The sequence below is a fragment of the Podarcis cretensis genome, assembly GCF_951804945.1.
Source record: "Podarcis cretensis genome assembly, chromosome: 6".
NCBI lineage: Eukaryota > Metazoa > Chordata > Lepidosauria > Squamata > Lacertidae > Podarcis > Podarcis cretensis.
Window position 1 is genome coordinate 26,357,080 of NC_137175.1, and position 22,611 is coordinate 26,379,690.

General features: G+C 45.8%; 1 protein-coding gene across 1 annotated transcript; it reads right to left on the reverse strand.

Moving 5' to 3' along the window:
- Positions 1-225: 225 nt before the first annotated feature.
- On the reverse strand, positions 226-21,377 carry FAM83D (family with sequence similarity 83 member D). Its single transcript, XM_079979330.1, has 4 exons — positions 20,186-21,377; positions 3,912-4,079; positions 3,433-3,557; positions 226-1,915 (listed from the first exon to the last, which is right to left on the reverse strand). The coding sequence occupies exons 1-4, from the start codon at positions 20,648-20,650 to the stop codon at positions 880-882; spliced, it is 1,794 nt and encodes a 597-aa protein (XP_079835456.1). The 5' UTR covers positions 20,651-21,377; the 3' UTR covers positions 226-879.
- Between the last annotated feature and the right edge of the window lie 1,234 nt (positions 21,378-22,611).

A 22,611-nucleotide genomic window follows, 5' to 3' on the forward strand; every position in this document is an offset into this window, starting at 1 on the left:
TTGTGGACTGAATAATAAGCTTGGATCTGCATTTAAGTTGTTCAAGTCACTTGGTCCTGAACTGACCCACCTCAAATGGCTGTTAGGGGAAAAATGAAACATGAAGACATTTTGGAGTCAACGTTGCAATCATTAAACACACTTATGTTCAAGCAGAATATAAACTGATGTTTGGTTTGACACTATATTACCTTTAAAAAATCCTCTAACTTGGGAAAGATGTGATTTCTTTTTTGGAAATGTTTTATTTTTCAGAGTCAAATAAGAGTTATATACATAAAAGTAAAAGACAATGAAAATAACAAACAACAACTGGGAAATTTGCCCTAAGATATGGCCATAGTTGTTGGAAAAGTTACGAGTCACTGAACATTGTCTTTGTCATTGTCTTTTGTTAGCCATCAGTTATCAGGCCATCAACTACAGGGTCATACACTTAAAATATTTTTACATGCTCCTATATTGGGACAAAAAAAGAGGCACTACTGTGGTTTTTTAAACAATCAAAACAGCTAATATTTTTGTCCCTTGATAAAACCAAGTTACCCCATGATTTCTTAGACTAAAAAAAGCACTAGAAAGCAACATTTCTAAGGGCAGTACAGAATTGACCAAGTGTGAAGGCTGGAGCACTTACAAGTAAGCCACAAAGAGCAACATGAAGTAGTTTCCATGTGATTGCTACCTTTGTGCCGCAAGGTATAATGTGCATATTGGCTTGGCATTCCAAACCGTTTTTCTCCATGGCACAGCAAAGCCTGAAAAAGGCTTGCAGTATCACAAAGATGGCTGGGCAGCCAAGTTAAAAAACAACAACAACCAACCCAGCAACATGCCCCGTATGGCAATTATGTGTGCCAGCTCTCACGATCCCATTTCTCAGAAGCAGTCATTTGATGAATACAGTGCAAAGTCTCTGAGGTTTATGAGGCTCGTGCTGATCCGCTGCCTAGGCTTTAAGTTGCACCTCACTGGGCGGCAGCCTATGTAGTTTTCTGCCACGTTGCCCCTCCTAGACAGCATGGAAACCATGTGATTCAGCTTGGACCGGATGACGGAGTAGTGGAATTCCCTCTCCTTGTTCAGCTTGCGGAAATAGTCAGCCCTGTGGTTGGCGGCATAGTCTATAGACCTCAGGGATGTCAGCGAGCCTGTAGAACTTGCCCGAGAGCACTGGGAAGAAAGCGAAGAAAGCGACCGAGCACTAGATGAAGTTGAAGTGGCCTTCCTAGAAATGGGAGACACTTCTTTAGATGGCACCCTCTGATCAGGAGATGCTTCTTTGAAGACCACTCTCTGTTCGGGCAGCCTTTGATCGGGCACCCTTTGATTCTGGACCACTTCTGCAGCCTCCCTCTGCTCGGTCTGCGTTGTGGCGGTCTTGTACAAAACGGTCGTCTGAGTGCCCACCATCCTGGATCGAGTAGTGGTCTGGGTGGTGGCTGTTGCCACTGAAATGCTGGTTTGTGTGGCGCAGTTAAAGAGGGCGGTGGTGGGCTTCTCTTCCAATGGCTCGGTCTGAGTTGACTGGCTACTTGTCCCCTTAGGGTTTGCTAGGACCTCAGGGCCATTGTGCCACTCCTCATCGCCACTAAGGTGAGGGCGCTTTGCAGTCACCCTTCCACTTTGGAGTTCCCTCGCCAGCTCCAATTCTCTCTCGAGCTTCTTTGGGCTGCTTGAGAGCCTCGCGAACTCCGCTCTCAGGAGGTTATGCACAGTGAAGTCTTTGCACGGTGTTGCTTTACTGCTCATGTGCTCAGAGGCATCGCTGTTCCTGTAGCTGGATGGCTGCTTCGGGTTAAGAGGTTTCGATCGTGCGTACAAGATGCGGAACTCCAGATCAAAGTGTTCAACCACTTGACCGGAGAGTAGCAATACATTGCTGCTGTTTAGTTTCCCATCAGTCCACGTGAAGCTACCAGGGGTTGGGGGAGGAGAAAAAGAAGAAGAGTATTATGCTATGCATAACTGTTCCTTTAAAAAAAAAAATGTTTTATGGCTGACAAATGGACATAGCAATGCAAATTGGCTGGGGGGTTGGAATCCAATGTGAAGTTCTCTGATGACTTTTTACCTTTTCTTCATTAACTCCAGGGGAAACTAGACCACCTACTCCTCACATTCTCTCACAGCATCAATCTGGTTGTGGTATCTGTTCTGGTACTCAGTCCCTACTTAGCGATTACTTCCGAGTCCAGCCTTTTGCAATGTACATGTGTTTTTGCCTGTGGTAGAGCTTGTTCTTTCAGTATGGGACACATGTTCTATGTTTGTTTGTTTCAACCTTTTTATTTACTTATTTCATTCTGTAGCATTTACATGTTTCTGGGTTTTCTCTTGCATTTGTACTGCAGTGTGATAAAATCCCAATAAAAATATTCAGTGCTTTTTTCTTAAAAAAATGTTCAGCGGTACTCTCATTTTCCTACTCATATTGAAATACTCAACTAGGCGAGACCTAGATTCACAAAATGTTTAGGGGTATGCGTACCCCTGCATCCCCCCAGGAAAAAAAGCACTGGAAATATTATTTAAAACATTGTTTCATGGCCTCCTCTTGTTGGTATGAAGTAGGTAAGACTGAACTGCTCCCCCTTGTGAGACAGAACAAGAATTAATTCCCACTTAAATACACATTTGCTACTTCTTTTTTCTCTCCACAACCCCCACCCCCTCAGTAGAACTTTGGTGCCTTTTTACAGCTTGGCCAACTGAAATTCAACAGCTGCTGCTTGGACAGTCTGAAAGGCCATACAGTGGTGCCTCGCAAGACGAAATTAATTCGTTCCGCGAGTCTCTTCGTCTTGCGGTTTTTTTCGTCTTGCGAAGCACGGCTATTAGCAGATTAGCAGATGAGCACTATTAGCGGCTTAGCGGCTATTAGCGGCTTAGCGGCTATTAGCGGCTATTAGCGGCTTAGCGGCTTAGAAAAAGGGGGGGAAGGGAAAAAAACTCGCAAGAACTCGCAAGACGTTTTCGTCTTGCGAAGCAAGTCCATAGGGAAATTCGTCTTGCGAAGCACCTCAAAAACAGAAAACTCTTTCGTCTAGCGAGTTTTTCGTATTGCGAGGCATTCGTCTTGTGGGGCACCACTGTATGTCGCTTCTGCATAATGAATATACATACATTCCATACGGCCATGTCTGCATATAAATACAAATCAGGAGTGAAGGGAACTAAAAGCAGCTCAAGAAGACTAATCAATCTCCCCCTGGCCCTTCCTCCCGCCCCGCTTCAGGTGAGATAAAGCCTTTGTCAATTTCTTAAAGGGTCTGCTAGTCAAGGGGGCATGTTTGTACCAGGGAAATGATGCTTCAAGCACAGGTGATGGGTATTTGTCTGTTGAGGCTATCACAGACTTCCCGTCAGACTACACTCTACAGAAGAGTCTCGGGTTTGTTAAAGAAATACAAAAGGTATCAGGTAGCTTACCTGTAAGAGCCTGTAGTCACTCTTACACCATCAACCAACATGAACTTCTCATGGACACTCCCAATTATCTTGGCTCCTGATCTTGCATAATAAGTGTTTCCAGTAATAGTTCGGACTCTCATCAGCTGTTAATAAATGGCACACAGTTTAGGCCAAAATGCCAAGCTCTCTTCAAGCCAGGACTGTATCCCAGTGATGGGCCTGCAGCAAGCTAGTTGAGATTTACCACCACCCCATGCATAGTTCCCATCCTGGCTGGAACAAGGTCTCCAGCCACAGTTTGGATTGGTCTCTTAACTGGGATGTATCAAGGGAACCTCACTTCTGGGTAAAGGGTTTGGCATCCAAATGCATTGGACAAGGAAAGGGAAAAGCAGCTTTGAGCATGAGACTTTCTCCTTCTCTTGAATAATGGGCTGAGGTAAATCCAAGATCAATCTGTTTTTCACTTGTAAAATCAGAAGCGCCCCACAACTTACATGCTCCTGTTCAGGAGAAAAATCCAGGTTTTTGCACATATCCATGAAATGACAAAGGCAGGCCTGATCCAGGAGGATGTAGACAGGAACCAGCCTCTTTCTACAGGCTTCCCGGAGATCACTGAAGATGTCCATGTCTGTGAAGGAGTCCATAACTATAGCAATAACCTGGAAGATTTTAAAGTAAGAAAAAATGAATTATAAGAAGTTATGTGCAGAAACTTATTTTGTAACATGCTTTTGGTCTAGGGAGAGGATGTTGTTGGACTCCAACTCCCATCAGCCCCAACTAGCATGGCCAATGGTCTGTCGGTGGGCATTATTGTTGTCTAACAGCATCTGGAGGGCACCCCAGTGGATGCCGTCCAGACCTAGCAACTTGTTACTTTTAAATTTTCTTGCATAGCGTTAGAAGAAGGGTGGGAAACCTGTGACCCTCCCCACCAGTGTTTTCCTATTCCAACTCCCATTGGCTCTAGCCAATGTCAGACATGATGGGAGCTATAGGAGAATGAGACCTTGTCTCATCACACAATGGCTTTTTCCACCTACCTTGCCCCACCCTCCAGCCTTAGGAGCCTTCAGAATGGAGTTGCTGCCACGGGCCTTATGTTCATGTGTCTTTTGATCAACTGAGTGGAAGACTATGAGTCATGGGGGTGGGGGGAGTGTTTCTGCAAATTCAACCATGCTTAGTTGGTTTTTGGTTTGTTAATGTTATTTTGTGGATCACAAGTGTTATAACGCTTTGTGAATCTTAGAATAGGACTTCCGTTGTGGTTCTGCTGTTTAGCGTTTTCCTTTTATTGTTTTGTTAATAGTGTTTTATAGAAGGTGGTTGTTTTACTGGTGATTTGTAATTCTTTTACTGAGGATTTGTTAATTATTTTATATCTGTGGTTCCCAATGTGGGGCAATTTGATTTTTAAGGTGGGCAATTTGAGAATGAGTTATTAGCAGTGAATGGCCTTTGAGGCTTCCTCCACGTGAATAGTTCACTTTTTGAATAATAAGAATTATATGTCGTGGGGGGTGGGATCAGGATTTTAGAGATGCTTAGGTGGGGCATGGCCAAAAAAAGGTTGGGAACCACTGTTCTATATGATTTATGTTGTAATTGTTCTGTTCTTGTTATTCATTGTTTGTAAGCTACTTTGTGACTTGTGTGAGTGAAAATTGGCATGGAAATATAACAAATGGGCGGATGAAATAAGCAACATCTGGAGGGGCACCACTCCTGGCATAGGTATCTGTTCTTATAATCCAGGGGGTATACAACGATCCCTCTACCACCAGCACCACCATCAAGTCTACTGAGGAGCCTGCATTTCTGTGGTTTTCCCTGAATCAAGGCGTTCTACTGTTAATCTCATGCCATGGCCTGAAGAGAAACTGTGGCAGAGTCAACTATCAGTCAACATTTTCCTCCCCTCCCTTCCTCCCAGGCAGAGGCTGGGCCATGTACCGGCTTGCTGCAGGTGTTTGTTACGAAGGCCAACACAGCTTATTAAAAGGATCTGGCGTTTCAGATAGCAAAGCCAAGTCTACAAGGTACACGTGACTTCTACCATGTTTTTTTTTCCCTTCTCTAAACGCTTCATAAGCGTTGAGGAAGGGCCAAAAACAGGCAAAACCTTGTGTTAGCATTGCATAGGAATCTCAGGTATTGTCAGGTGCTGGGAGGAAACAGTGAAGTGTGCCAGAGATTTTTCAAGCACTGCGTTAGGAAGGAAGAAAAATAACATTCTTCCTCTTGAACTGGAGAGCCCACTTATAAAACAGAAATCAGGACTTGCCTATAGGGGTGTTGCAAGGACAAAGAGGCAACATTTTCAAAGTTCTAATTGAAACCTATTAAATTGTAGCCCGCAATGCTAGCCCTACCAAAATAATTATTGTCATTATTTTGTATTAACCCGCCCTTCACCCCAAAGTCTCAGGGTGGGTTACAACAGGCATAGGCAAACTCGGCCCTCCAGATGTTTTGGAACTACAACTCCCATCATCCCTAGCTAACAGGACCAGTGGTCGGGAATGATGGAAGTTGTAGTCCCAAAACATCTGGAGGGCCGAGTTTGCCTATGCCTGGGTTGCAACATCAAAGCATAATGTTAAGCACAGTTTAAAACAATCTACAGTCACAGAAATAAGGAAAGTAAAAAATGTACACCTGTGTCAAAAGCCAGGGTAAGAGGTGCATCTTCAGCATTCACCAGAAGCTGTACAGTGATGGTGCCAGACACACCTCTGTAGGGAGGGAGTAGCTTAGGGGCCACCACAGAGAATGCCCTGTCGCCCAGGCATCTTCATTGGTTACAAGTGCCTAATAAGCCAGGAGCAAAATGTGCCTGGCACCTGGCAATTTTTGAACACTGGCAGCAAATGGCTCAAGGATAATGGATATGAATTCTGAAATACGTATACATCTCACAAACTCATGTATATATATTTTTTTCACATTGCTTGTTTTTGTCAAAACACAAAGAAACATTTGTTGACACATGGAAATAACTAGGATTCCTATGAATGTGTGGGTTTAGCTTTGAAATATGACTGGCTGTTAGAAAACAATCATGAAGAGCTCATTTCGAGTAATCACACATTTAGTCCAAAAACTGTAATAAGATCATCTTCATTAAGCTTCTTTATCTATGGAACCATATGACAAATTTGCCAGTGAGACAAGACCTTACTCTTTGGGTTACTAGACAAAAATAGGAAAAATTAGTTAGTGAATTCTAGATGTTCTGCCTCTTCAGGGTGAATGATCAGAGGACAGTGTTTTTCAGTGTTAGCCTTTGGGCATGAAACAAGACTTGTGCGCCATATTTTTGGTTAGTTGACTTTTTTATTTTCACGTAAGATTCAACTAAATCATACATACCAAAACATGTACAAGTCACAACACAAAGAAAATAACTAAACAAATGAACCCAATATAAAAACAAAATAAGCAGGTTATAACAAAACTATCAGTGAGGGGAAACTTAATACAATGCCACACCTTTAAGATGTTACCAAGTTAAAAAAAAGCCAAGGGACAAAGCATTTAATAATCCATGTACTTGCAGAGTTGAGAAAGGATCTGTCTCTTCCTAAAGAAAGCTATTACAACATATGAGAAAACCTAGTATCGTAACCAAATCCTCTTGAATGCTACTGGTGGCGCTTGCCCATGTTCCGTCTTGTTCGTGTAATCTATGGAACCAAACCACACTGCAACTAACATTTCTTTTACTGTGACCTCTTGTGACTCTGAGTTTGTATTTCCTAGGAGTGCTATTTCTCAGACCACATGATGTCGATATTCTGTGTTAGCCTCACACAAATCTTTCCAGAGCCTTGCAGCTGTCAGCAAAAGACTGATTAATTCTTTATTTTTCAAATCTTTGTTGCCATCTGACCACAGGTTCAACAATTGCAGTTGCAAGGATGGCACAATATTCTGTCTGACTATTGCCTCCATTTCCTTAAATACCCAACACCAGAAAACTTGATTTTGGGGGCAAGTTCTATGCAGCTATTAAAAGACACAGGAGTCTTGTCTTACTCAGGAATGTACATACAGCTATGTCCTGTTCACGTTGACTCAAGAACTAGTGGCAGCTAAGTCCATTGCCAAGACAGGAGGAAATTTGTGGCTTTGGGGTGTTTCTGACAGCACAGTCACTGAATGGAAGTCCCAAGGCTAAATCAAAAGCGCAAATGTTGACTCACCTGTCACCAAGCAATATAAAACTGTTTCTATTTAATTAGTGTCATCTCCCTCACTCTTTAATTATATTTCATTTGATTACTTTAAACCCTTCCCTCTGGTTGGACCGTGAATGACCTCAAGATAAAAGCCTCCCTACATGAGTTAAGATTGCATGGTCCTCTATTCCACACACCTCACTCCTTTCAATTAATGTCATCAAACAGAAGTGTCTATAGAGTTTCCGCCATACTAGTTGCCTGACCTGTAATGTGTTCTTGATCAGCAAAGACCTCACACCCTCCTTCAGTCACCGAAACCACACAGTTTCATCCTCCCCAAACTGCTCCTCGCCATGTCATTTTCCACAAAACTCAACTTCAGGACTATGGGGGGGAAGCCCGCAAGCAGTCCCATTTCTTGAGGAAAGGATATCGAGTCTCCGTTTATGGGAATGAGTTATTCCGGATTCGGAGCTCTAAAAGGAAAAAGACTGCCCACTTTCCACTGTTAGGTACTAGAAAGAAAAATGTCTGATCTGCACAGACAGCAGAATGAAGTCCAGAGGTGGTAGACAAGCAGACTGCAAGCAGGAGAACCTTTTTTTAAAAAATATCCCACATTAAAAACAGAACTCCCTGCTGAAAGGGGAAGGGTCCTAGCTGATCTTCTGTTCTGCAAGTGTTCTACTTGCAGGGAAATGTTGTTTAGTTTTCCACTCTGGTCAGTGACTGAAATAAATCGATTCATTCATGTTTAGTTTTAAGTGCTGGAAACATTCAGGAATGCTATCTCTCATCTTGAAAGTTCACCTCCTCCCACTTACATCTGCCTGGACCATAAGGACTTTGTCAAAAGCTCTTCTTGAGGTGCCCCTGCCCAAAGAGATGCCTTTTTGGTGGTGGCACCCCTATTATGGAATGCCCTCCCCCAAGAGGCTCACGTGGTACTTACTGTACATAAGATATTTTCAGAACGAGGGGAATAACTTTTTCGTTTCTCGTGCCTTTTAGAACCATGCTTTAGTACGATATATATATACAGTACGATATACGATATCTTTATTGTCATTGTCCCATGCAGAACAATGAAATTGAGGTAAAGGTAAAGGTAAAGGTACCCCTGCCCGTACGGGCCAGTCTTGACAGACTCTGGGGTTGGTGCGCCCATCTCACTCAAGAGGCCGGGGGCCAGCGCTGTCCGGAGACACTTCCGGGTCACGTGGCCAGCGTGACAAAGCTGCATCTGGCGAGCCAGCGCAGCACACGGAAACGCCGTTTACCTTCCCGCCAGTAAGCGGTCCCTATTTATCTACTTGCACCCGGGGGTGCTTTCGAACTGCTAGGTTGGCAGGCGCTGGGACCGAGCAGCGGGAGCGCACCCCGCCGCGGGGATTCGAACCGCCGACCTTCCGATCGGCAAGCCCTAGGCGCTGAGGCTTTTACCCACAGCGCCATTGAAAAACTACATAAAACATTCAAAAACCCCTAAAAACTCTGAAACCCCATTTTAAAATACACTATACTATAGAGACCCCTTATGCTGCGTTTAGAACCAGAATTGTATATGCTTGTAACAAGATAATTCTAATTTTTTACTTTCTTTGAATTTTTCTAAGACCCACCACGAGGACACGTGTTAATAAGATACACGAAATAGGTGGCTTGATCTACTCTCAATACCTCAAGTTTCACTCCACTACATATCAGGTTCTAATCAAAGCATCAAATATCAACATTCTAAAGAAGGGGTGGAGAATCGTTTGGGCCCAGTGGACCAGATCATCCTCTGTCCTCACCCTACGGGCCAATTTTGGCAAGCAGGTGGGGCAACTCACCTGCCAGTCACCTGGTGTCATTGAGACACGTGCCAGGCCAAATTCAGGATGGTGCTTCACTGATCACCTGAACAATGGGAAGAAGCTGTGGAGGTCCAGAAAAAATATGACCTTCACGAACACTCTCTCCTCAGTCTCAGGGCTCTTTTCTCCTGTTTTCTCTTCCTCGGCTGGTTAACTCTTCCCAACCCTGTAATTTCAATTATGATAAGCCTCATGCTGCTATTGAGCTTTTTCTAAGCTTAATAGCAGAAAGAGTGTGTGTGGAATTTCCATTAGGATGGTGGGAGAAGGGGGGAAGATTTAAATATTTCCTCATCCAGTGATACCCATTGTGTTGCTCAACTGACGAAGGAACAGCTGAGTGTGGCGAAAAGGAGGCTGAACTGCAGAGTGGGGGGGAAGATACCATTTTTTTTCTGGAACCCCGTCCCTTCTTCCCATTGCTCTGCTGATCAATAGGGGGAAATGTTGTGGGCCACATAACATTAGGCAATGTGCTAGAAGCAGCTTGCAGGGATCCAGATTGCACACGTCTGAACTGCCGGGCGTGTGGGGGGAATACATGTTTCTGGGAGGCTATGCATACTAATCAGATAATGTGTATATTGCCTGGAGAATATACAAAATGCTGTTGAGATATGCATCATTCTACAAGGCCTGTTTGGCAATTGTGCATCATGGCCAGAGAATGTGCATACTTCCTTCTTCATGGATGGATGATGTGCACATTATCCATGATGCCTGGTGAATGTGCACAATGGTCAATGGCTGTGCACATCATCCATTCAACTTGCAGTTCTCCTAACATATCTGTTTCTCTGTCTTCCTCTTCTAGCTAATCCATTCTGATCTCCCTCCACTCAAAGGTTTCAGTCACTCTGCACTGAGTTAATAATGTAGGACTGGATTTGGGGTTCCTCCTCTTAGAGATTTTTTTTCTAGTTATGCTACCACTCTCTCATGCATGGTATGGTTTTGGGGTATGTAAGAACAAGCAGAAGACTTGGTACATGGATGTATTAATATTGCCTGCAAATATGGAGGTTCTATTTACCTAACAGTCATTACCAGATCCACATTCCTAAAAAGGGATCTGGTCTTGTGATCTTTGAGCTGGCAATACCCCAAAGCCAATTACAGACGCTTCAGGTTACAGACTCTGCTAACCCAGAAATAGTACCTTGGGTTAAGAACTTTGCTTCAGGATGAGAACAGAAATCACACGGCGGCAGTGGGAGGCCCCATTAGCTAAAGTGGTACCTCAGGTTAAGAACAGTTTCAGGTTAAGAACGGATCTCCAGAACAAATTAAGTTCTTAACTCAAGGTGCCACTGTATGTATCCCCATAGGGATCAAGCATAAATGAATTACATGGACAATCAATTTCTCTGACTCATTTATATAGCATTTTGGTAAGTACTTTATTTACTGCATTTCAAAGGCATAATCCCATCCTTCAACACACATCCACTCTGTGTAGACAACATGTCCCATCCCCCAAAAAAGGCTGAGAGAGCACACACACAAATCAAATGGCAATTATAGTTTCCTCCCATCTCCTGTGTGTGCATCACAAGAGTGTCACTTAATAGCTCTTTCTTGCCTGGCATTTCAGGAACTTTAATCGCTTGTTTATTTCTCTTTATCTGAGGGTGCATCACCCTTTTGAAAAATCCTTGCACTCTTCTCATGGCAAAGGAAAAAAGGAAAACAAGATCTGCATCTGATCCTGTTTAAAGACAGCTGGATTATAAAGGTCACCTGGAGGCACTGCAGAACAGGCATGGAGCCAGCATCTGAACTAGACATTTATTTTACATTTTAAAAGAATTAAAAAAACCCTAGAGCAGTTTATACTGTGCCTCTTCAGTGTATGATAGCTGCAGCCACATATTTCATATTTAACAGTGCACAAATGTAGAATGCAACTAAAAGTTGCAGCATGGAATGCTGCTATTCAGAATTCCAGTTAGGCAGGGCCAGGTTCTCCACCCCACCTCCAACCCCTCCCCCCCCCAAAAAAAATCACTTAGCACTGCAAGACCACTAAGCATGTTTAGTCCTTATTGGGTGGGTAGGGGGTCTCCTTAAGGTTTTTGTGATTCTGCCACTATTCCCAAAAGTCTGCTGATACCACCTTCTTGTACATGCATGGGGGTGCCATTCTGCCTAGCTGTAGCTATATCGGGTTTTGAACAAAGCAGACCCAAGATTGGGAAGGCCTGTTCTACAGTTACAAAAGAGGGAGAACTAATGCTACTTTGTGGCTTTACCAAGAGGAACACAGGAGATCAAGTGACCACTAGTGCTGTGCTGCACCTGACATATTTGCAACGCAGTACAGAGACTATGCAGGGACGCGGGTGGCACTGTGGGTTAAACCACAGAGCCTAGGACTTGCTGATCAGAAGGTTGGCGGTTCAAATCCCCGCAACGGGGTGAGCTCCCGTTGCTTGGTCCCTGCTCCTGCCAACCTAGCAGTTCGAAAGCACGTCAAAGTGCAAGTAGATAAATAGGTACCGCTCTGGCGGGAAGGTGAACGGCGTTTCTGTGTGCTGCTCTGGTTCTCTAGAAGCGGCTTAGTCATGCTGACCACATGACCCAGAAGCTGTACACCGGCTCCCTCGGCCAATAAAGCGAGATGAGCACCGCAACCCCAGAGTCGGTCACGACTGGACCTAATGGTCAGGTGTCCCTTTACCTTTACCTTACAGAGACTATGCAGATTCAGAGGTTGGAGTAAATAACACCTTTTCACCAAGCAGTCTACTGCATTTCTACTTTTAAACAGCGGGGTGCTTCTTCTGATCAATTTAGGACAAAATTCCCAAAGTACAGTGTGCATTACATGGCAAATTAGTGGGTGTTGCTTCCTTCATGGCTAAACCATGTCACGTGCCTTCATGAGTTAACATTGCCACGACACCCTCTTTATGGGCAGAGATTCTAGAAACCTGGGTCATATTCTGTGTAGTCCACCATCTTTAAGAGGCTAGCAAAGCAGAGGTTAAACCAATTTTTTCTCAGAACCCCTAAGGGCCAAATAGCCTTGCATAAGATACTATAACTAGCAGTTACAATGGATACATTTCCACAAACCAAGTCGTGTATTATGGATATTTAATTGCGCACAAAAAGCAGAAACCTCTTAGAAGTCACCTGTAATTGATGTAGAATTACACCTATCACAGCCAAAGAAGTTTCAAGAGAAGCTTAGAAGCCTTATCTTACAATGCCAAAGTTATCTCCAATGGCTAGACTTGAGCGAGAAAATTAATTTCTTCTAAACCTAGTATTGGACAACTTATAAATGTCATCAAGCACCTATTCAGGCTTCTTATACAAGGAACAATCTTAGCTGAACACCCTGGTGAGAAGCAATTCAGCAGTCACCCTCTCTGAATGATTCATTCTGAACAGAATTAGCAAAGCAACTAGAGCCTTGAAATCTGTAATGCTAGCGTACCTCTCAAAGTGGCAGGCCGTCAGTTTTAAGGCAATGATGTCACAGAGCCCAGCAGCTGGAAATACTAGTGAAGTATGCACATCCTGGTATGTACCAATTTCAATCCACCCATTTCTAGGTGGAGCTGCCATCAATGCTGCAGAAGGCCACAGCAATGGGAAGAACATGCTACACAAGTTAGCAAACTTAACTGGCAGACAACTGATAGCCAGGTCAGAGCACCGCCTGGTAAGGCAGAGACAGCCCACCAGATGCCTCCGAGGCAGTGGAGGGGTCTCAGATGCAGCTGCCAGGCTGCTTCTACCTTCCCTGTCCCCAGTTTCCACCTGGCTGCCTTCAGGTGGTGCAGGGGCTCCTTTGAACTTCTACCTTGAGGGGAGCGCAGCCCCGAACCCCTCAGTGGAAAAGTGTGATGGAGCCTACACATCCCCAGCTGAGCAGCCCCAATCCAGCTCCATGCAAATAGGAGTGAGGTCCTGGCTCTCCCAGCTGGGGAGGAGGGGCTTGCACTCCCCAGCTGAGCAGCCATCCCGCCCAGACTTGAGTGCAAGCAAGAGCAGGGTCGGGGATCTGATGTTGGGAATTCCATTCCACCCTTGCTGCAGATATGTGGGATTGCTACATGTCACATGTCTGTTTACATTCTAGCACAGATTGCTGGAGTCCCATGAGTGGAACATCCACTCTGTATTGCTTTTGTTCTCTCTCTCTCTGCAAGAAGAACGACAAGGAGAGAAGCCATGTTTTTCTTTGTCCTGATTTATGTATAATAAATGCGTAGTTTAGTATAGTATCCACGCCTCAAGCCTGATCTGTTGTGTGTTTACTCTGCTGAGTAATGTGTGCTCTTGCAGCTTGAGTTGCAGACGTACGTCGGAGGATGACTGATGGATCTCCGCAGTGGCAAGGGTGAGAAGGGAGGCGCCCTGGCTGGGCCAAGCCAGCTGGCTTTCCATCCCATGGTTCCGACAGCTCTCAGCTGAGAAGTGGGGAATCGGGGCTCACTCAGTTGGTTGCAGGAGTCTTTCCTCCCCACAGCTGAGCAGTACCTTGGCTCCCACCGTGAGAGCTGAGGCAGTTTCTCCTAGTGCCTCGCCAGCTGGGGCCAATGTAGCTTGTTTCAACATAGCAGTTTATTGCTAGACCACAATGTTTTGCTGGCGATATATCTCAATGTTGAAAACTTAACATTGCCCACCCCTAGCAGGGAGGTTAGACTACATCTGTTATTTACTGAACATTATTTCCAATTTCTTTGCAGGGTCGTCCCATGCTGGGTCAAGCAAATGTTATTCCACAGTTCCCAGTGCCTTTTTTGTAGGGTGGAAAGTTGCTTCTTTGCACAAGAGCTCAAAAAAAACCCCAACTTTAATTGCTCAACTGGAGCTGGCCAGTATGCGACTGAATCTCACCTGCAAAATACTGTCCGTCTAGCAGTGCCCCAAGAATGAACAATGGTAGCTAGATGGAAACGCAGTGTAGCCAGGTAGGTTTCCATGGCACATGCCACCAGGTAGAATCAATAAGGAAGATGACACAATGTGTCATGGGGAATGAAAATCTAGCCAATCTGCTTACAAGAATGTTGTGAGTTATTGCCGCTACAAATTGCCACAATTATAATCATGCAAATATCCATGGCATTTGAATTACACTATAGCTACCCTTTATAAAAAATGGTCATGTACAAAGATGGAGCTAGGTGATGGCATCTTCCGGACTTCCGGGTTAGCGCGATCGGCTAATGGCGGATTCCCTCCGAGCTCCGGAGGGAATCGGCTCTGCTGCAGACGGGTCTCACCGCGACGGCGACGCGGGGACCCTTAGAAACCGCAGGCGCGGAAGCCTGCGGACTTGGTGACTCGGTGGGCACCTCAAGCGCCCCCCCGACCCACGAAGAGCCTTTTTAAAGGCTACGGAGAGGGTACGGAGAGTGGCGTGGTGCTGTGAGTAGACCGCTACCGCAGTGGAGCGAAGCCGCGAGCCATGGCCGGAGAGCGCTGACTTTTTCCCCTGAAATTTGGACTTGAAACAACCCGTGAGTAGAATGGAATTTGGACTTTAAAATTTTTACCTTTGAATTTGGTACGACCGGGGGATGTGCTAAAGGGAAGTCCGCACCCCCCTCTACCTACAAAAAATTTAAAGCAAGGATCGGAGAACTAAGGTGGAGAGATTTTTTTTTCGGTACGAGTTAAAAGACATTAATTCCATGAATTTGACAGAAGAAGATTTGTGCTGGAGAGTAAGAGTCGAATTTTAGAAGCTTCTGTCTAACCCCCCCCCCCCGACCCGGGAGTGTCCCTGTGTGTGAGCTGGAGGAAAAGGAACAAGGAGTTTGACAGCTGTCAAAGGAACTGTCAAACGGACAGTTAAAGTTAAAAACTTTATTGTTTAACATCTCTCTGGACTAAACTTGCTATATTTGAATTAAAGTGCTTGGGAACAAAGTAGTTACAAATAACAAAGCAACAGACTGTTGGGAAAGGACTATTAAGTAACTAGAATCCCCCTAGGGGAAACTTTGAAACATTACAATGGCTACAGATGGAAAATTACAGGCAGAGATGGAAAGAATGTTTTTTCTCGTGGGAATACTGCAAGAGCAAAGCATGGCTATGAACAAACAACTTAGAACCTTGAACTCTAAAACAAGCAACCCTGCTGAATGCATAAAGGATTTGACTGAAACAAAATCTGCAGCTGAACCAGAAGAGACATTTTTGGAACTGGAGGAGAGGGAAGAAGGAGTTAAGAAACTACAGGAGAGTACCAATCTGAAGCCTACATTGCTAGAACATAAAGAAGAAGATCTTGGGATTACCAATCTGCGAAAGTGGAAAGAGGAAGCCCCTGGAACACTTGGAATACTGGAACTTAAAAGAAATAAGAAATATGATTGGGGCTTCCTCTTTGAGTATGGGAGATCAGTTGACTTGTTGCAGCAGCTGTTACTAAGTATTTTGGATGGAAGAAAATTTGACGAGACTGTGCCAGAGCTCCTTCAAGAACTGAGGACCAACAAAGAGTGCTACCACCAAAACCGGCAGAGAGAGACTGACAGAGATTTGAAGGCCTCTGATGTGAGGAATCCAGGCTAAGAACTGTTTTGTGGACGTTTATTTGGGAAGGGACAGAAACTGGGGTAGGGAGGGAGGGGAGAACAGAACTTTAAAACTTTTATGACTTTTGTGTTTGGCTATTATGACCTACACAGGGACGCAGGTGGCGCTGTGGGTTAAAGCCTCAGCGCCTAGGACTTGCCGATCGAAAGGTCGGCGGTTCGAATCCCTGCGGTGGGGTGCGCTCCCGCTGCTCGGTCCCAGCGCCTGCCAACCTAGCAGTTCGAAAGCACCTCCGGGTGCAAGTAGATAAATAGGGACCGCTTACCAGCGGGAAGGTAAACAGCATTTCCATGTGCGGCTCTGGCTCGCCAGAGCAGCGATGTCACGCTGGCCACGTGACCCGGAAGTGTCTCCGGACAGCGCTGGCCCCTGGCCTCTTAAGTGAGATGGGCGCACAACCCCAGAGTCTGTCAAGACTGGCCCGTACGGGCAGGGGTACCTTTACCTTTACCTTTTATTATGACCTACATTTAATATAAAAAGGGGGAAATTCGTGGAAGGGAATTTGGGTCGACCTTAGAAAAGGACTTAATATTTATAAGAAAACTGGACAAGTAAAATTTGGCCAAGTAATAAGAATTAATTTTAAAAACAACAATAATATGTTAAAGAAGAGAGATAAGAACCTGCTGAGCTAATTATTGGATTTGGGATGTATGAAGGGGGGGTGGGGGGAAGTCAGGGAGGGGGGTTAAGAAAGTAAGGTTATGAAATTATACATGTTTTGTTTTGGTTTTCATTTGTGTGTGTGTTTCTAAAATGTGAAAACCCAATAAAAATTATTTAAAAAAAAAAAAAGGTGATGGCATCTTCCATAGTGGCTTCAGACCCCTTCACTTTTGCTTATCCTCCTTTTATACAGACTTTGTCAGTCTCCAAGAGTGTAAGTACATATTCAAAACATCTGCTCGTCCCACCTCTCTTTCCCCATTTCTGCTCACCTAATATACGGCTCTTTCTCAGAGTAGGTATGTCAGCAGTGTGCAGGAAAAGAAGCATTCAACCACCTAACAGCTCGCTGGTTTGCATCACACTGCAGTCATAAATCATGGGAACATACCCAACACGAGAAAATTCACAGCTAATTATTGGCTCTACACAATACTACAGGTACCTCTGCTTCAGTATTCTTAGCTTGGATTGCCACCCAGTACTTCAAAATTAGATCACTAGACCTCTCCCATGTCAAATATAGCCTTGCTGTATGATGCAGGACAACATTGCCAGGTGTCGCTTATTTGCAGAGTCTTGATCCAGAACCCTGTTTTAATATAGGTTAAAAGACTCCCTGCTGTTGGGAAAGATTGAGGGCACAAGGAGAAGGGGACGACAGAGGACGAAATGGTTGGACAGTGTTCTTGAAGCTACCAGCATGAGTTTGACCAAACTGCAGGAGGCAGTGGAAGACAGGAGTGTCTGGCATGCCCTGGTCCATGGGGTCACGAAGAGTCGGACACAACTAAACAACAAAAGACTCCCCTTCAAATCACAAAGCTATTGTCATGTATTGTTGCTGAAAGGGAAGTCACGGGATGATGAAGGGGGGGGGGAGCCAGAGTAGTTGCTATGAGGAGTTGGAGCAACTCCTCTCTTAAGGAAAGATTACAGCAACGGAGATTTTTTAAAGTCAAGAGGGGATCTGATAGAAGTGTATACAATTATGCACAAGGTGGAGAGACTTGATAGAGAGACTGATTTCTCCCTCTTTCGTAGTACTAGCTCTCAAGGACATTAAATGAAGCTGAATATTGGATGATTCAGAACAGAAAAAAGAAAGTACTTCTTCCATAGTCAAACTATGTAGCTTGCTCCCACAATGTGCACTGATGGCCACCAGCTTGGATGACTGTAAAAAGATCAGAGAAATTAATGGAAGATAAGAATCTCAATGACAACTAACCAAATGTCCATGTTCTTAATTCCACTGTTGGAGGTAGTAATACCAGTTGCTGGGAATCACAAGAGGGAGGGATGGGAAACCAGTAGGCAAGATCCTTGTTTCCTCACCCTGTAGGGCCAAATTCGACTGGTGGGCAGAGCCAACTACTGTCAATCATATGATGCCGAGCTTTGAAGTTCCAACGGTAAGGGCTTTAAAGCACAAGGTGGGGGTGCTTGAAAGCCCTTTTGCAAACAGACTCCACACTGCTCTTCAAACCTTTTTCTGAAAAAAAGTTTAAAGAACAGCACAGGGTTGTTTGCAAAAGGGCTTTCAAATAGCCCCACACTGTGCTTTGGCTGCATGTGTTTGTTCTCTGGAGGGGAATAAGTGTGAAGAGCAAACTGAGCAGGACTGAACCAGCTGGTGAGTGGAGGGTTGAATTCTGCTGGTTGCAGGGGTCTGCATCGACAACATGGTCCCCACAGGAAATGTGGTAGCAAAGCAGATCCCAGCAGGACTGAGTTGCATCCATCACCTAGTGATTTCAGCTGATGGCATTGTGCCCCACGAATGACCTGCAGGTCAGAGGTTCCACAGAGGTTATAAAGGAGCAGTTGAAGCAGGCCTTCCCAATTTCCAGCTTAAAGCCTCAGCTCAAGCATAAGCTCTCACCTTAAGACAAGCAACCTCAGCTCATAACTGGACTAGTTTACTGGGTTGTAGTCAAGGTAATAAGTATCAATGCATCTGAAGTGCTGTGCATGCATGGACAGAAAAACACCAAAGACTCCAAGGAAGACTGGACGTCATACATCAGTTCAAAATAACATCTCTCTTCCATCTTTGCCTTTCATCTAGCACAGTACACTAATTGGTATTGGCCAAATACTCCACCTCATTCCACTTCACAAAATGGATGTGAGATATATAATGATTGACTAGATCACATATGTCCCAAAGCATGTATTTTACAAATAATTTTGTTGGATTTCTAACTTATTCCTCCTAAATTCAGCTGCAATACTGAAATGCACATGGATGAGGAATGAAAGAGAACACTGCATAATGGTTACACCTAGTCTGAGGTGGTATTAAGGTCGTGCAACATCATTCTGTCATAGCTTTTCTCTGGCGGTACAGCTCATGCTGGTAATTTATTTATTTTTAATGTACATTGCTAAAACTAGAACAAAGTGTAAAAAAAATCCAAGTGCATCAGAGTCATCCAGTTCCAACGGCCAGCATGGGCACCTTCAACTGTCAGTTATGCAGCAGTTCTATGGTACCCATTCATCTATGGCAGTCTCAGTTAAAAAGGTGACTTATAATCCTTTCATGACTCAAGAGCTACTACCTCTGCCCATGCTGCATAAAAGGACCATTCCAAGAAACCTGTTCTATTCAAACTAGGCTGCTGACCATCTCTTATGCAGGCTACACAACATATATATATATATATAGAGAGAGAGAGAGAGCGCGCGCAAATGAAAGACTGAGAACCACCATTCTAGAGCATTTGGTCCATTCATTGGGGCAGGAGTCTTTGTGTTATCACAGACCCCCTCAGCCCAAAAGATCAAGCAACCAAGCAGAAATCAAACAAACTTACTTCGCTCAATAAAAGAGATGTGGTGCCTATATAAAAAATATTTTTATTAGCTACATTTTGCCCCACCCTCCCTTCCAAAGGGAGTTTGGGGCAGCATATATGTAATCCAAGGTAACAAAACGTTAAATACTCAAAATAGATGCCACTGTGGCAAACAAACAGTACCACAGGGAGACTTTTATGTGGCAGCCCCTAGCCTGAATGGGAGAAACCCACTGGCGGGACCATAAGCGAAGCTCCCCTGTTATAGAGAGCCTCACTGTGGTATAATGGTTAAAAGCGCTGCTCTATCGCTCGAGAGATTCAAGTTCAAATCCCCACTCAGGCAGGCCTTGTCTCTCAGTCTAACCTACTTCAAAAGGCTGTTGTGAGAACTGTATGGGAAGGAAGAAACTCAGGTTTGTCAGGCCCGAGTTCCTTGGATGAAAGGCTGATTAAAGCTTCCAGATACCGCTCGAAAGCTTCATATCCACATTCCGGCGCCCTGACATGGTCTAAGGAACAGCTGGGAAGTGTTGGAGAATCTCCGAGGGAATCGGGAGCAATAGGTCGTTCCTCAGGAATCAGATAAAAAACCGGATTCCCATGCAGCCGCGGCTAATCCAGTCAAGCCCCGAAACGGAGCTGCCGCTGCTTCCCCTGGACGGCTCTGACTCACCTCCCTGGCCGACCGGATCTGCCTGCGCACCACCTCCTTGCAGGGGTAAATGGTCTCGCCAAAGCTGGGCTGGAAGTGCGCCTCGACCCGGGTGAGCCCCCGGAAAGAGCCGCCGACGAAGGCCGGCCAGCCCAGCTCCAGCACAGGCGGCTCCACGTCGGACTGCACCGGGAAGTAAGTGAGAGACGAGCAATCCAGAGAGGAGTTAGGGGACTGATCCGAACTCTCGTCCGCGCCCGACGGAGGCACGGCGGCGCGCAGCACCGCTCGGATCTCGGGCTCGGAGAGGAACGCGCGCAGCTTCTCCCGGCGCAGGAAGGCGTGGAAGGCCGGCCGGCCAGCGGCGATGAGCTCCTCCAGCGCTAGGCGCTGCGCCTCGCTGTAGACCTGCGGCGGGCTGGGGTCCCACAGGGTGCGGAAGCCCCGAAAGGGCGCATCGTCCAGGCACTGCGACTGGTTCGCCATGCGGGCAGCCGGTGCCTCTTTAAACAAAAACCACGACGCGCTCCCGGGGGACTAAGAGGATGCCAAGCACGACGGCGCCTTTTATAGGGAGTTTGAAACTAAACTCGTCCCCGCGCCTCTGCTATTGGCTGCAGGTGCGAAAGCGAGTCTCTGGTTGGCTGCGTTTGAAGACCTTTCGCCAATCGCATGGCGAAGAGGGGGAGGATTTCGGCGGCTGTAGCAGTTTCTGCCTCCCGTAAGTTCTTAGGCGCAACATGTATCCATTCATTTCGCCCGGAGCTTGGGCGCGGTGGGAACTGGGCTCAGACGGGTAACCGCTCCTGCACTGCGATCAGGTAGGTATATGGCAAACTGCGGCGTCACCTGGATCCCGCCGGAGATGGAGGCTGATAATAATAATAATAATCTCAAGCTTTGAGGCTGCGTCCTTGCTTGAGCGCTTTTCTCTATCGGCAAAGCAAGTAGACCGCCAGCCGAGTTGCAGCCGATGTTGACTTTGACCTAAGCCCTGTTTAATTCTATGGGGTTTACTCCCAGGTAAGTAGGGTCAGGACTACGGCAAATTCACACTGAAAGAGGTTTTGGACAACTTGGAGACAAACATATTACAGCGCAATCCTGTATATGTTTACTCACAAGTAAGCCCCCCTGCCTTCGGTGTGGTTTACCGCCTGGTATGTGTAGGATTTCTACCTTGGCCGGCAATGAATTTACCAGGGACTAAAGAGCTCCCGTTGCTCCGCCCCTGCTCCTGCCAACCGAGCAGTTCAAAAGCACATCAAAGTGGAAGTAGATAAATAGGTACCACTCCAGCGGGAAGGTAAACAGCGTTTCCGTGCACTGCTCTGGTTCGCCAGAAGCGGCTTAGTCATGCTGGCCACATGACCTGGAAGCTGTACGCCGGCTCCCTCGGCCAATAAAGCGAGATGAGCGCCGCAACCCCAGAGTCGGTCACGACTGGACCTAATGGTCAGGGGTACCTTTACCTTTTAAAGACCTCTGAAGGTAGCAGGACTTACCGTACTTTTGTGGCATTATGCCACAATATATCTTTAAGGTGCCATAACCCTACCCTAACCATAACGCAGGTGGCGCTGTGGGTTAAAGCCTCAGCGCCTAGGACTTGCCGATCGAAAGGTCGGCGGTTCGAATCCCTGCAGCGGGGTGCGCTCCCGCTGCTCGGTCCCAGCGCCTGCCAACCTAGCAGTTCGAAAGCACCTCCGGGTGCAAGTAGATAAATAGGGACCGCTTACCAGCGGGAAGGTAAACGGCGTTTCCGTGTGCGGCTCTGGCTCTGGCTCTGGCTCTGGCTCTGGCCAGAGCAGCGATGTCACGCTGGCCACGTGACCCGGAAGTGTCTCCGGACAGCGCTGGCCCCTGGCCTCTTAAGTGAGATGGGCGCACAACCCCAGAGTCTGTCAAGACTGGCCCGTACGGGCAGGGGTACCTTTACCTTTTAACCCTACCCTCTATCCTTTTCAAGATGTGATGGTTATTATGTATTTATGTGTTTTAATCTGGAGGTTCTGATTTACTTCCCCCAGCTTTAGAAACAGGAGGCTACTTCATACAGTAGTCAGGCCATTTGTCCATCTAGCTCAGACCAGCAGAGGAGAACCTTTGCTGAACTACAACTCCCATCAGTCCTAGCAAGCATAGCCCTTCGGAGGGGCAACACCTGCCCAACACTGACCGACAGCTGGGTTCTCCAGGGTTCTCTTCCAGCTCTGCCAGGAGAAAACAGGGATTGATCCTGGGGGCCTTTTGCATGCAGAGCAAATGCTCTACAACTTTGCTCTGCCTTAATTCTTTTTGTATGCAAGATTGTCAATTTTTTTAATTTATTTCTGAAGTATATTGTCTGTTCTACAATTACTGGTGCTCTGGGCCTCTGCTTTATGGTGGTCCACCATTCAAACCCAAGTTACATTCATTCATTTATTGATGGAATAAATCTATTT